The sequence below is a fragment of the Thunnus albacares genome, chromosome 6 (assembly GCF_914725855.1).
Source record: "Thunnus albacares chromosome 6, fThuAlb1.1, whole genome shotgun sequence".
Lineage (NCBI taxonomy): Eukaryota > Metazoa > Chordata > Actinopteri > Scombriformes > Scombridae > Thunnus > Thunnus albacares.
Window position 1 is genome coordinate 18,081,791 of NC_058111.1, and position 12,606 is coordinate 18,094,396.

Consider the following 12,606-nt stretch of genomic DNA (forward strand, 5'->3'; position numbering starts at 1 on the left):
TTGAATATAGAGTGGGAACTTGTGAGGGACAAAGTGTGCTCTCTTACCAGCTGTTTTCCCCTGAGAACAGCCATGTGAACATTTTTCAGAGAGCCATCGTCGTCCTCGAACACCTCAGCAGACCACAGGGCACAGTTCACATGGGTCCACTCGTTCTGACCGATGTACAGCAACCTGCCACTCTCCTGAAACATACAGACTCATTTCAAATGACAGCCTCAACCTTTTATGTGTTGAAGCGAGTCCAAGCAGATTTGTTACTCACATTAGTGTTCTCATCTCCATATTTCAGACACAGAACACATTGCCTGCAATCACTAACTCCTGGTGGAGGAGGGAGCTCTGGGCTGTCTTCACGATCTGAAAACAACAAATAATGGTGGAATTAAGAAGAAAACCACTAAGTGATAAGATGTGCAAAACAGTGTGTGTATACACATTTTTGCAGTTTGCCTTACCAGGTAGAAGTGGAGGTGGTGGGGGTAGAGATGGAGGGAGTGGAGGAGAGGAGGCTGGAGAATCCGGTTCACCGGGGGTCTTGGGCCGGGGAGCTGGGATAATCTTTTTCATGAGGTGGGGGTGCTCAGCGCGGGAAAGCTCCTGTCTCTCTTGCCATTGGGCATAGTTATGGTCCAGGGATGGTGGCAGCACAGCATTGGGAAGGAGACCACTGCTGTGAAACAACAGCACAAACAGACAGTCACTGCTAGGACTAACTTATATATGAATTTCTAAATCCAAAAAGGATTGATTATTTTATTGCCAAAGGCCATCAATCAAGGCAATCCAAAAGAACTTCAAAATAACCACAAGCCTAAGGACATGAAAAAGACTCTAAGAACACAATCCAGGGTTATTTCTGTGTGATGGTTATTGTTGTTACATCAAAACAACATTCATCACTCTTTAAACTTCAGATTAATTGATGGTATTATGATTTCTAAGGCAGCTTCTGAGGCAGTTAAATGTAATTCTTGCTTTAGTGATCATTGCTCTCAACAAGGGGGACTTTGGGATTTTAAACCAAAGTTATGTTACATTTTTTATAAGTTATATATTTAAATTGAGTAAAATGAATGCAAGTAAAATTTTGATATATTCCACCTTTGTGACATTATTTATTGTGTAGTAAAAGGCCACTGAACCATCTACTCTATTATAATAAATTTAAAAGCCTCTAATGAGAAGATATGCAATTTGAAAAATAAAATCTCGAAAATGCCACAGGCCACTATCTTTATGTAAGGTCATGTATTCTGAAATATCACCCATAAACAAACTGTGAGCATATGTCCCTACAAGCAGGCACCAATAAAAAATAAAAATAAAAAAAAGATTGTGTGACAGGTGTTGCTTTTTATAGAAGATAAATTACATATGTTGGCAACCACTTAAAAGGGTGTTAAATCCATCAGCACTATCTTACAGGAGATCTGCAGTGCTATAAGGATCTAAGGATTTTCCCCTCGGAAGGTATGAAAATTAGCAAGTGAGCAGTGACAGCAGTAATAAATAGTCATATCGAAATGGCTTTGCCAAGTTAAACCTGCAGTGCTGAACTTTTGTCTCCCCCTTCTGGCAGTGAGAGTAATGACAAAAACACTGTCGACATGCTTATGTCATAGGCACCGCCGTAGCCTACTCTGTCGCTACTACTGCAGCTGTAAGTGGAAAAATTGTTTTGAGCATCACACAACCCCTATGAAATGACTCATTTCACTATCAGAATTTGATCCATTCAGTCTAATAACATTTGGAAAGTCTAGAAGACCCACATATTTTATTCCCATTAAAGTTAGCAGAGGGCTAACCGGAAGTTAGCTGCTCGGCTGGCAGAAGTCTGCATGCATTCATGCAGCCAGCGCAGGAATGTCAAACCCGACAGAAGGATTAAAAACTCTGTATAATGTGACATACAGAGAGATTTATCCGGCAGTTATAGGCTTAATCAGCATTGTGTGAACTCATTTGGCAAGGGCTTGAATGTAATGGACCTTCATTTATATGTAAAAGTCCTGCATCATAGCTTTAAGTCTTGCCAAGTCAAGCGAGGCTGGATAATTGGTGTGACATGTTGTGACATTACGTTTCATATTAAAAAAAACAGTTGAAGCATATGTTTAAGAGGCATCCATCCAGTGATGGCCACAGGATCCACTGGATGGATCATTTGTTTCTTGGATAGGAGTGCTGATACATAACGCAAAAGACCGAAATGACAAGCAAACCACAATTAGACCACAAATATGTATCAAAGAGCCTACAAGTGAAATGTGACACTGTGACGGTTTGCCTCCCTCAATGCCTGGAGGCAAGGCACAGTAAATGCTTTGGGAAAGCTGATAGCTGGCGAATGTGAGCAAATGACTGTGAGAGTTAGTGAATGAGTGAGAGAGAAAGTGTGAATGTATGAAGGATTCCAGCAAACGAAGTGGCACAACTATACCACTCATTTGCAAAATATAGATTCAAGTTGCATGCCCCCAAAAAAAAAAGGTTATGAGCTTTGAGCTACTAACAATGACAAATAATAAGCAGCTCATCTCGGTAAAGAGCATCAATTATTCAATATGATTATTTCATTATTAATCATTGTGAGAGTGAGAATATGTACTGATCAATATCTGCTGCCCTCCATAAATAACTTTCAGGTGACTGATTAAACTGCCCACAGCCTTAGACAAAGAGAACCAACTACAGCTAATGGGGGTTGATTTTTATTGATCCTATATTCTGTAGTCAATAAAGAATGCACACAAATATACAGATACTAACAATCTTTTCAGTAGAAATATTTATAATCATATTAATCAGTGTTATTTTGAATTCTATCTTATCTTCGCTTCGCCTCTAACCATCTATTTCCCACTACATTCACCGCTGAGCTGTCTAATGGGCTCATTAATTCAGAGAAACTGTGGAATCAATTTCATTACTGCAGCTTTAAGTCTTGACTGGGACATTTAATCGCAGTCACTGTCCTGAGATAAGGTATGTTGAGAGGAATCCATTTCATTGATCTCTTCTACTAGGTCAGTCATTTCTGTTAAGTCGTTTAAAGAGTCCCTTTTTGTCTCTGATGTCAGGGGCAAATGTTTTAGCTCTGATTCCCAAAACTAAACATCACACAGCTTTGTAGATTTTACTCATCTGAGAATCCTTTGAGTCATAGCAAGTTCAACAACAGTTCAGAACTTTTGCTACTGTATCAGAAAGCTGAGAGGGGTGATCTACTCGTCTCACTAGTTTGACTTTACTCCTCAAAGCAGCTTTGATCCCATTTCGTTTACCACTCAAAAAGATACTGACTATCATGTGAAGTCCTGATCTTGCCCCTTGGCTGTTATTTCCACTAAACATCTCAGAGGTTGTTGGTACAGTCAGCCCACAAATTTTTATAAATATTAGTTCTCTGCTTTCCTTTTATACAGATGATGGTACAGTTTCTCCCAGAGAAACCACATCTTGCTCGTCATTTCAATAATTACAGACCTACAGTTCTTGAAAACTGCAGTTCTTCTCCCAAGGTTTTAGGCCGGGCTCACATTACAGGAGTATTAAATCCAAACTTTTCACTCTGTAATTGCAAACATAACTCCAACTACAAGTTTAGAAAATAATGCTGCATCACACACTTAACAATGCTTTTAAGACTGAGATCACCGCCTACTGGAGGGTGTTGCTTAAAAATGTGTATAGTGTTTAATTTGGATTGCATTGCTTATAGTATCTAAAGTTTGATGAAATGGAAAATAATAATAAAAATATATTGTAAAAAACAAAAGAAAGCAAAGTTAAGTTGCAGCCTGTAGGGATTTTACAGTTTCAAATTCAAGTTTGATGAACAAACCAAAAATTTCCATCTGCTGTTTGTTTGTGTTACACTAATCAGATATTGTGTTCATTAATAAAAGCCTACTTGCTTAGAAAAAAAAACTTTCAAAGACTTTGTTCAAACTAATTTGAGATTGTTTCTGAGATTGTACTTCTGCCTGATTTTTTACCGCACAAAACAAACCTGCTACAGCAAGTAAATAAATCAAATTAATTTTTAAAAAATCTTTCAAATAATTACATCCTAAGATTGTAAAAATAATCTAGAATCAACTCTTAAAAGATAAACGATGGCTTAAATAATTGCAATGAGTTACTCAGTACAGATGGAAACTGTACACTGAACTCTTTGTATTCAGTACAAAGACTACGATGTGTTAGAGACTCACTTGGCAGCGACTTTTTGTCTTTCCCAAAACCTGGACTCTTTCACTTTGAACCATGGGAAGATTCGGTCCATTTGCTGAAACAGAAAACATTCGATCAATGTCACATTAACTTACTGATACAGAAAGTGCCTGCATAGACTTTCATTTGGAGCGAGATTATGGTTAGTGCACAGCAGAATGGCGCTAGCTTGATGGTGCTATACTTTGATGTAGCTATTTATCCCATACCTGCTCCAAATAGAACATCAAGAATTTTTAGAAACATGACACATGTGTAAGAAAACACAACGATCAAGTTGTCTGAAATGACCCAAAACCTGCATTCCTATCATAGTGGAATCTGCAAGTATGCACAAGTATTCACTGGTGCTGTGAGAATATAATATATATCCAGAGTTGATGTGCAGTTCTTACCCGGATGAAGAAAGACTTGACCATGCTGTTGGCTTTCCTGCTCTCGGGCTGGCCGCCATCACCGTTGATGGCCGTCTGAATGATTCGCGCGATGTCGTCACTGAACTCCAGCTGACAGAAAAATGATGAACACAGAGTATGACACAGTGCCCGCCTTCTCATACTTTCTTTCCCCCTGTCTGCTGGCAGCAAACTATGGAAATAAAGTGTCACTCTGCCCTTTTTTTGCTCCTCACCGTCTTCCTCAGTGTTTCCTATAACTGCCAATGTCTTCTCTTCCTAAAAGCATCTGACACTCATGAAAACAGTGAACTATTGAAGGACACTGGTGGAAATGTCATTATTGAATGACTGTTAATGTCTGTTAATTTACCATTACTAGTGCAGTGCTCGTTCAAAACGTTGAACCGTAGAAGCAACTGCATATGTGTATCAAATGACAATCGAATAAATTAAAATGATACGGACTTAATAAATTAAATGGTTTTAATCCAGACAGAAACTTCACCAGCGAGGTTGAACCATAGAAGCAGTTTACTCCTATTGGCTAGTTTTACTGTCTCCGCCTCTTTTTTTCTCCTGTGTATGCTCGTTCTTTCCTCGCATGCCTTTGTCCCACTCAGCAAGTTAGAGCACAGAAGCCCCGCGCCACTGTGATGTGACGATCTTTATATCAAACAGCCCTCGCTGCACTCAGACACAGAGCTGAGCGGCTCGCTGTTCGCTTGTTTATTTAAAGTTAATTAATATTAAACGTGTTGCGTGTCCAAGCAACTTCACACTCAGCACTGCACTTCCTTGGGTCCTCAGCAGTACATCCACCAAGTGTGAAGTCGAGTCAGAGCCCAGAAGCCCCACCCTGCTGTGATGTGACGGTGTTTATATCAGAAATCCTCTGCTGCACTTAGACACGGAGCTGAGCGGCTCGCTGTTTGCTTGTTTATTCAAAGCTTATTAATATTAAATGTGTCGTGTGTCCAAATTGCACCAAAAGAGCATCTGTCTCCTCAGTAAATCACCTGTTGAGTGTTTGGTAGTTGTTTAGTTGTGCTTTAGAACGTAACCGCCATAAAACAATCAGAAAATAATGTATTTCTGTCATTCACGGGCTTTCTCTCTCTCAGAGAAAGCTTTCCACCACTGTCTCTCTGTTGTCCGCTTGTGCTCTCAGCTTGCTCGCCCTTTCTCTTTTTCTTGTCTTTTTTGAAATGAGTCGGGAAACCCACATCAAAGCCTAAGTTTAACGTTATCAAATGAAGAGAGATGACATCCCCTCCTCTCTCTCATGGCAGGGATTGTACAGCTCTGATCATAACATCCAGGCACAGAGCCCAGAAGCCCCGCCCTGCTGCTGCAGAGCGGAGCAGTCCCCTGACCGCTTGTTTATTTCAAGTTTATTAATATTTAACGTGTTGCGTGTCCAAATTGCACCAAATTCGACACTGCACTCCCTTGTGTTTCCAGTAATGCACCCGCCAAGCGTGACGTAGATCAGATGAACGATTCTCAAGATATGCGAAGGACAAACATACAGACAGACAGACAGAGATTACTTGCTTTATATAGATTGATATAAGAGATACCACACAGGCCTAAACATGGCTTCAAAACATGAGAACACATACAATATGATAATCTTCTACAACAAATGCTTCACAGCTGTTGTTGTACAACACTAATTGCTTTGCCTGTGATATAATGAACAGAAGAGATGCAGCTCAAAAGAAAACACATACTTACCACTGATTTGTAGCGACCTTGATCCATCTTTTTCTCGACAGACTCCAGGTCTGGAGGAGAGTCACTGGGAGGTGTGGGGGTGACTTCAGTCAAGACTGGAGGATCCGGGCCCTCAGGGGAGCGACGGGATGGAAGACTCTCCTCTGTCTCTGGGTTCAGCTCTGGAGGTTTCACCGCCTGCCCCAAAGAGAGTTACACCCTCAGTAGAGTTCTTACTATTATGTTCATTAAACTCTAACTTGATCTGATTGTATCCATCAGTGTTTACTTAGTGTTTGCATTAATCTGTGGAGCAGCACCATAATGTATGTTTTGACTATACAAACACTGGCGTAGAATGGCAGCAACTAAAATAGCAAATGCCATGTAGAAGTGTTTGTTTGGTTTTGGAAACTCCTCAAGAGCGGCTGCATCAGAGTTACAGAAGGATGTGTGTTATCTAACCTGTCTGTAGCGTAACAGGTGTGTGGATGTGCGTGAGTTGAGCAGTGCAGTAAGGATGTGACGAATGCAGCCCTGAAGCTCCCTCTCCAGCGCTGTTCGCCACTCGGCTGGATGGCGTTCCGTACATTTGGTGCATGTGTAGGCAACGCTCTCTGGCAGCTTTGACAGCAGCTCGTACATTTCATCTGAGGGACAGAGACAGATGACAGGTCATTATTAGGTTTATCGTCATTCAACGGCTCTTCAAAATGACAGCCTGTCAGTCAGCTGCACAGACACTGACGACTGACGAGACAAATGAAGTGCAACAAGTGCTGCTAAATACTCAAATCTACTTGTGAGGATCTTTCATTAAATTTGTATTTCAATACAATTTTCTTTTGAGGCCTACTGACCTGTCAGATTTTCACACTTGGCATGAACCCAATGGTTGCAACGGCCACATTGCATCATCTTGCTGTCATAGTCATCATCATCATAGCACTTATCACACAGTGGGCAGAAGTTCCCTGAGAGAGAGGATAACATGTAAGGTGAGAAACATTTATACCACTTAGCACAAGATCGCTTTGATTCAAATGTTGCCCTTCAAATGGTTGTCAACTTCACAGCTCAAGTTGCTGATGAAAATTTTTAAGTATAAGTCTACAAAATACAGGTCACTGAGGAAATCCTTCTGCTTTAATCTCAGAGAAAATACCGGTATAGGGCTGCAATTATTATTTCCATTATTGATTCATCTGATGATTATTTGATCAATTAATTGAAGAATCATTTTGTCTATTTAATCTCAGAAAGTAGGGAAAAATGCCCATTATACTTTCTTAGAGCCAAAGATGATGTCTTCAAATGTCTTGTTTTGACCAACAATCCAAAACCCAAAGATATTCAGTTTGCTATCATGTATGACACACATTTGAGAAGTTGAAACTAGCAATTTTTTCGGTCATTTAAAAAATGACTAAAAGGATTATTCAATCATCTAAATTGTTGCAGTTCTACACTGGTGATGTATATATACAATCACTCCTTAACAGTGAGCATTATTTTGGGCCCCACATGCTTGTCACTCACCTTTAGCAAAGAGTTTGGCACAGTCATGACACATGGAGAAGTCATGTGACCACTGGGCATCCCAGGACTTCCCAGGTTTAGTGGCTCCACAACTCTTACAGCGCACACACTTGGTGCAAACCTGAAAACAACAAAAAAAAGTTGGTGACTATATGGCAGAAACTTGCAAGCAGTTGTGGTGTGAAAGTGACGCTGTGAGAGTGGTAAAATGTTTTCATAGGCGTTGCCTGCGAGAGGGTCCCATGAATGGAAATGACACCACTGTGAGAGGCTTCGAAGAATGTGTGAACAAAAGGACAGGCTAGAGGAAAATGTATGTGTATAATACTAACGTTTGGTCAGGTAGCAGTGCAACGGTGACAGTATATGTATTAAGGTGAGAAGGTGAAGAGGATGTCTAAAGGAAGCATGGTGTGTATTCGTACCCAGACTCTCTTCTTTTTGGTGGGTCTGGTAGGGTGGTTGGGACCCAGGCACTCCGGGTGATAGCTGTTACGGCACTTATCGCACTCTAGCAGCTGCTGCTACAGTGAAAGAGGACAAAAGTGACATGAGATCATTTAAATATCAAACAAGGAAACATTATATTTGTTGCAACACTACAGTGGTTCTATGATTTTGTGCAGATTTAACAACAGTGCTCTCCACGGCTTATTGAGAAGCACATTTATAGTGGGATTCATGGATGAATAAACAACATTATCAAAGGTATTACGATACAGCTATAGTGTGAGCTGTGCCTGGCAGCAGTTTGTAGGCAGCCACTTAAGTGAAAACAACTGCAGTCAAGTTTTTTTTATGTGGCTGAGGGTCAACACTAGCCCAGGTAAAAGCTTTACAACATGTTATGCCACAGCACTTTTTCCCCATTGCAAATCAAGAGCCACTCTGCCATTCATAAATACTGAAAATAAAATGTCACAGACAAGTTAACAACTGTTTCTTACACTCACTGTTTGTCTGGCTATGAAACACTGATAAATGTTAAAGCTGCATGAAGTTTATGATCATGTAGCACAGATTGCACAGAAGATGATGCTCTTTAGGCAGAGATTTGTTTCAAACTCAACTGTTTGTGTAGCTTTTAGCTCTCTGATGACCAATAACCAACAAATCCATATACTTCATTAACATGTACCAACACATAAAAGCAATCCAACAGGCATCTGATTGCGTTGCATTGACCAAATATCTGTATAGATAATCTTAAAATGACAACCATACGAAGCTCACACCATGCACATCATACACAGGACTTGAGTTAAATAATAAAATCATGGCAGGAATCCAAGAAGCTGATTAAGTGCTGTCAGCTGGCAAGGCCAGGAAGCTTCTTTCTAGGGAGGATTCTCCAGCCTTTACAAACTGTCACTCTAAACTAAGCTTCTTTTGTATCCAGCCTCAAATGAACAGAAAGTGTACTGAATGGCTTACTTTAGTTTTCTGGTGCTGGCGCCCACAGGCCTGGCAGAATCGGCATCGTCGACAACACCAGTTCTCAAATTGCTCCTGGAGAGGGCGCTCAGACTCGCCCAGGCAAAAGAGATGGAACGGTTCACAGCATACCTGGCAGAAGACGAACTACAGAGATAGAAAAGAGACAGAGAGGGAAACAACTGTTTGAGACTCCCGACTCCAATATGGCTGATGAATAACTTGGAGACTCTTGTGAGCAGTGGCATATGTGAGGCAGTTTAGACAGACCATTTTTAACCGACTGCTTAAATAGTATTCTATTATTTTCTATTAAGAGAGAACAACAAAGGAGTGGTAGAGAACAAAGTGCTAAATAGAAACAGTAGTAAAGGAAAAGAAATTAAAATTTAAAAGAGACTGTTTTTAAGAAAATGATCAAAAGTGGGCATGTTTTTCTTTTACCTCAACATTTCCACTGCTTGCACATAAGAAGCAGAGCACCCTGGGCGTGACAGGCACAGAGGTGAGCAGGCTGAGGCCGCCAGCCTCCCACACCTTCTCCACATCATGGTCCCTCTTGAAATCCACTCTGATACGATGCACTCCGTCGCAGGGTGATCTGGACTTCGCCTGGCCCCTAGTCGAGGGAGTGCTCAGCCAGTTTAAAGTACAGCTGCTGGGTGATTTAGTGCTCAGCGGCTTCTCGAGTTTGTCAGACAAGAGTGGAGATATGAAAGAGAATAGTGAATATTGGAAATAATATGTGGTTTATACAGTACATTGAAAAAGTTATGGGTTTCTCTAAATCTATGGCTGAAGCAAGTTCACATGGTAACAAACAATGCATACAAGATACAATAGACAACAATGAGTTAAAGGTCTGAATAAACCAACTGAGGCTAATTCCTACCTTGTCTTTTGGTCTCTGTTTAGGAGATGGAGGAACAGAGCGAGAAGTTGGCTTCTTCATCTGTTTTAATTCAACTTTGAAAAAGAGAAAGTAAATGATAAATAAGAGTGGAGTTTTGTTAAGCTTTACATTTATTATAACAAGATGGGACCAGTTTCTTACCTGTATCCGATGTCGCTGTAGTCGAGCTCTGCTGCTGTGACGAGTGCTGTTGGGGCTTCTTCTTGGGCTCGCTCAGTGGAATCTTGGGTGAGGCGTCTTTTTTTGATGGCGCCTGACTCACAGATGGTCGTTGCTGCTGTTGGGATGGCTGATGAGATTGCATAGACTGGGAGGGGGAATTCTGGGCTGAAGATGACGAGGAGGAAGATGAGGAGGATGAGGAAGATGATGATGTGGAAGAGGATGATGACGAGGAGGAGGATGTTGTTACAGGCTGCTGTAATTTGTGTCCCTTCTTACTGGAGACACTGCTCGAGACAGAGAGCTGTTTTGGGTCTGGTGTCAGGGCTGGAGACTGAGCCTGGGCTGTGACTGTGCTGGCAGCCTGAGGGGGTTCGTTTGGGGCAGGGGAAGATGCCAGAGCTGGAGATGATTGCTTTGATGACGGCTGCTGTCGCGACTTCTCCTCTCCCAGTTTTAGAGGAGGAGTTTCACTCTTTTTGCGGGAAGGTTCTTCCTTCGGTGGTGCGGGAGTGGGTTTGGGGCCAGATTCTGAGCTCGGTCCCTTTACCGGATTGAGACCCTCCTTCTTCTCAGACAACTTGTTCTTCTTCTTGTCTTTCTTGCCTTTGCCTTGTTTCTGAAGAAACATCTTTGAAGGCATCCACTGCAAATTCTGACACTTCCTCATCCTGTAGACAGTGACACAAAATTGAATCTTTAATTTCTTAAATATTCCATTAAAAGTTATAAAATGTTATTCAAGACATACATAATAATATCAGTGATCTATTGTGACAAACAGCTCATCAGACTTACTTGCAGCACTGCTTTTTAATGTTCCGTCCACCAAATTTGGGCTTGTCGAGACAGTTGGTACAGACACCACAATCTTCTGGAACCTGGCAGCCTGAGCATTGGCCACAGCGTCGTGACCGACGCCCCTTCTTGGGAGGAGCTTCTTGAACAGCCTTTTGCCGTGTCTCCCGTGGCTTTATGGGAGGGGATTGGGGCTCTGCCTCCTCTGAACCTGCTACTGATGACTTGTCTATAGGGAGAGATACATCATAAGATAGATGTTATCATAAATGACACAAAGTAGTACAGTATTTATTTCACTCACCAGAGTCTGAGATACACAAAGACTCTACACCAAAGCAAAATTCCTTTGCATATCATTACTAATGTACACCATGACAGAGTCTAGCAAGCTCACTAGCTCAGCAACATAAAGCATTACAAATTTACAATATTGTTAAAAACTGAATGAATTCAATCAATAATTTAACAAATGGAACCTCCAACTAAGCTTCCTTTTAACAGAATGCCATATATTGTCACGTCTAAACTTTAGCTTTAAATGACAGCGCTTCAGTGTCTATTTAATATTTTCCACAATGTCTTCTTGAATACACTCTTTTCTTTGCTGAATGGACAGCTCATATTGTACCAGGTCTTTTATGGTATTTCCCAGCTGTGAAAGCAGTAGGTAGTGTTTCAATGGAAAGAAACACTTGTCCAGGGTGTTGTCTAAAACACTAATATCCTTACAGTAAATAACCAGGCAAAAAAACTGATAAAACTGAGATTATGCTGCGAACTCTTGATATGTCACTTACGTCAGGTCCTCTGATCTCAAAAACACATATGTGCCAACATGACATAACACCAGTGAAAACAACAGGAACAGGGCAGCCAAAGTGCTCGTTCCATCACCACTTCATTGTGCTCTCATTCCTCTGCTCTTGAGATTAATCTGTCATCACTGCACACTGCAGGACTTTTTTAAGACTAGCACAGATGTTGTGTCATAAATAACAAATGCTCAACTCAACCAAGCCTCCACTCAGAACAGGCAAGTTTTTTGTAAATTTGCCTGATAATTCTGCTTTGCCATCTTAAAGAATTATAAAAATCCTATATTAAATTAATTCACAATGAATTAGTGTTTAGCTTGCTGCTCTATGTTTGGTTTGTGCTGTTAAAAAAACAAATATAGCCTGTGACCTACTGACCCCTTGAACTCTATTAACATCTGACAAATATGTTAAAGGGCACCCATTATGCTCATTTTCAGCTCTATATTTTTAAGTTTAGACTCCACTAGAGTAGCTTTGCATGATTCACATTTCAAAACTCCATATTTATTTTACACTAGCCCTTTATGCAGCCCCTCAGCTCAGTCTCTGTTCTGTTTGACCAGCTTTGCAGAAGCTGCTGAGA

The 12,606-nt window shown here is 40.9% G+C and overlaps 1 protein-coding gene across 2 annotated transcripts in view; it reads right to left on the minus strand.

The window, feature by feature from the left end:
• kmt2a (lysine (K)-specific methyltransferase 2A) overlaps nucleotides 1-12,606 on the minus strand; it is a 43,883-nt gene that overhangs the window by 14,347 nt on the left and 16,930 nt on the right. Inside the window, exons 5-19 of one of the 2 annotated variants that reach the window (XM_044355297.1) lie at nucleotides 11,203-11,431; nucleotides 10,384-11,075; nucleotides 10,222-10,295; nucleotides 9,774-10,013; nucleotides 9,330-9,476; nucleotides 8,321-8,416; nucleotides 7,896-8,016; nucleotides 7,217-7,330; nucleotides 6,822-7,006; nucleotides 6,378-6,554; nucleotides 4,638-4,748; nucleotides 4,224-4,297; nucleotides 459-673; nucleotides 266-360; nucleotides 48-185 (exon numbers count right to left, since the gene is read on the minus strand). In XM_044355297.1, coding sequence (XP_044211232.1) covers nucleotides 48-185; nucleotides 266-360; nucleotides 459-673; nucleotides 4,224-4,297; nucleotides 4,638-4,748; nucleotides 6,378-6,554; nucleotides 6,822-7,006; nucleotides 7,217-7,330; nucleotides 7,896-8,016; nucleotides 8,321-8,416; nucleotides 9,330-9,476; nucleotides 9,774-10,013; nucleotides 10,222-10,295; nucleotides 10,384-11,075; nucleotides 11,203-11,431 — 2,708 coding nt within the window. Of the gene's footprint in view, nucleotides 1-47; nucleotides 186-265; nucleotides 361-458; nucleotides 674-4,223; nucleotides 4,298-4,637; nucleotides 4,749-6,377; nucleotides 6,555-6,821; nucleotides 7,007-7,216; nucleotides 7,331-7,895; nucleotides 8,017-8,320; nucleotides 8,420-9,329; nucleotides 9,477-9,773; nucleotides 10,014-10,221; nucleotides 10,296-10,383; nucleotides 11,076-11,202; nucleotides 11,432-12,606 lie in introns of both variants that reach the window. The other variant, XM_044355296.1, reaches the window with a different exon arrangement.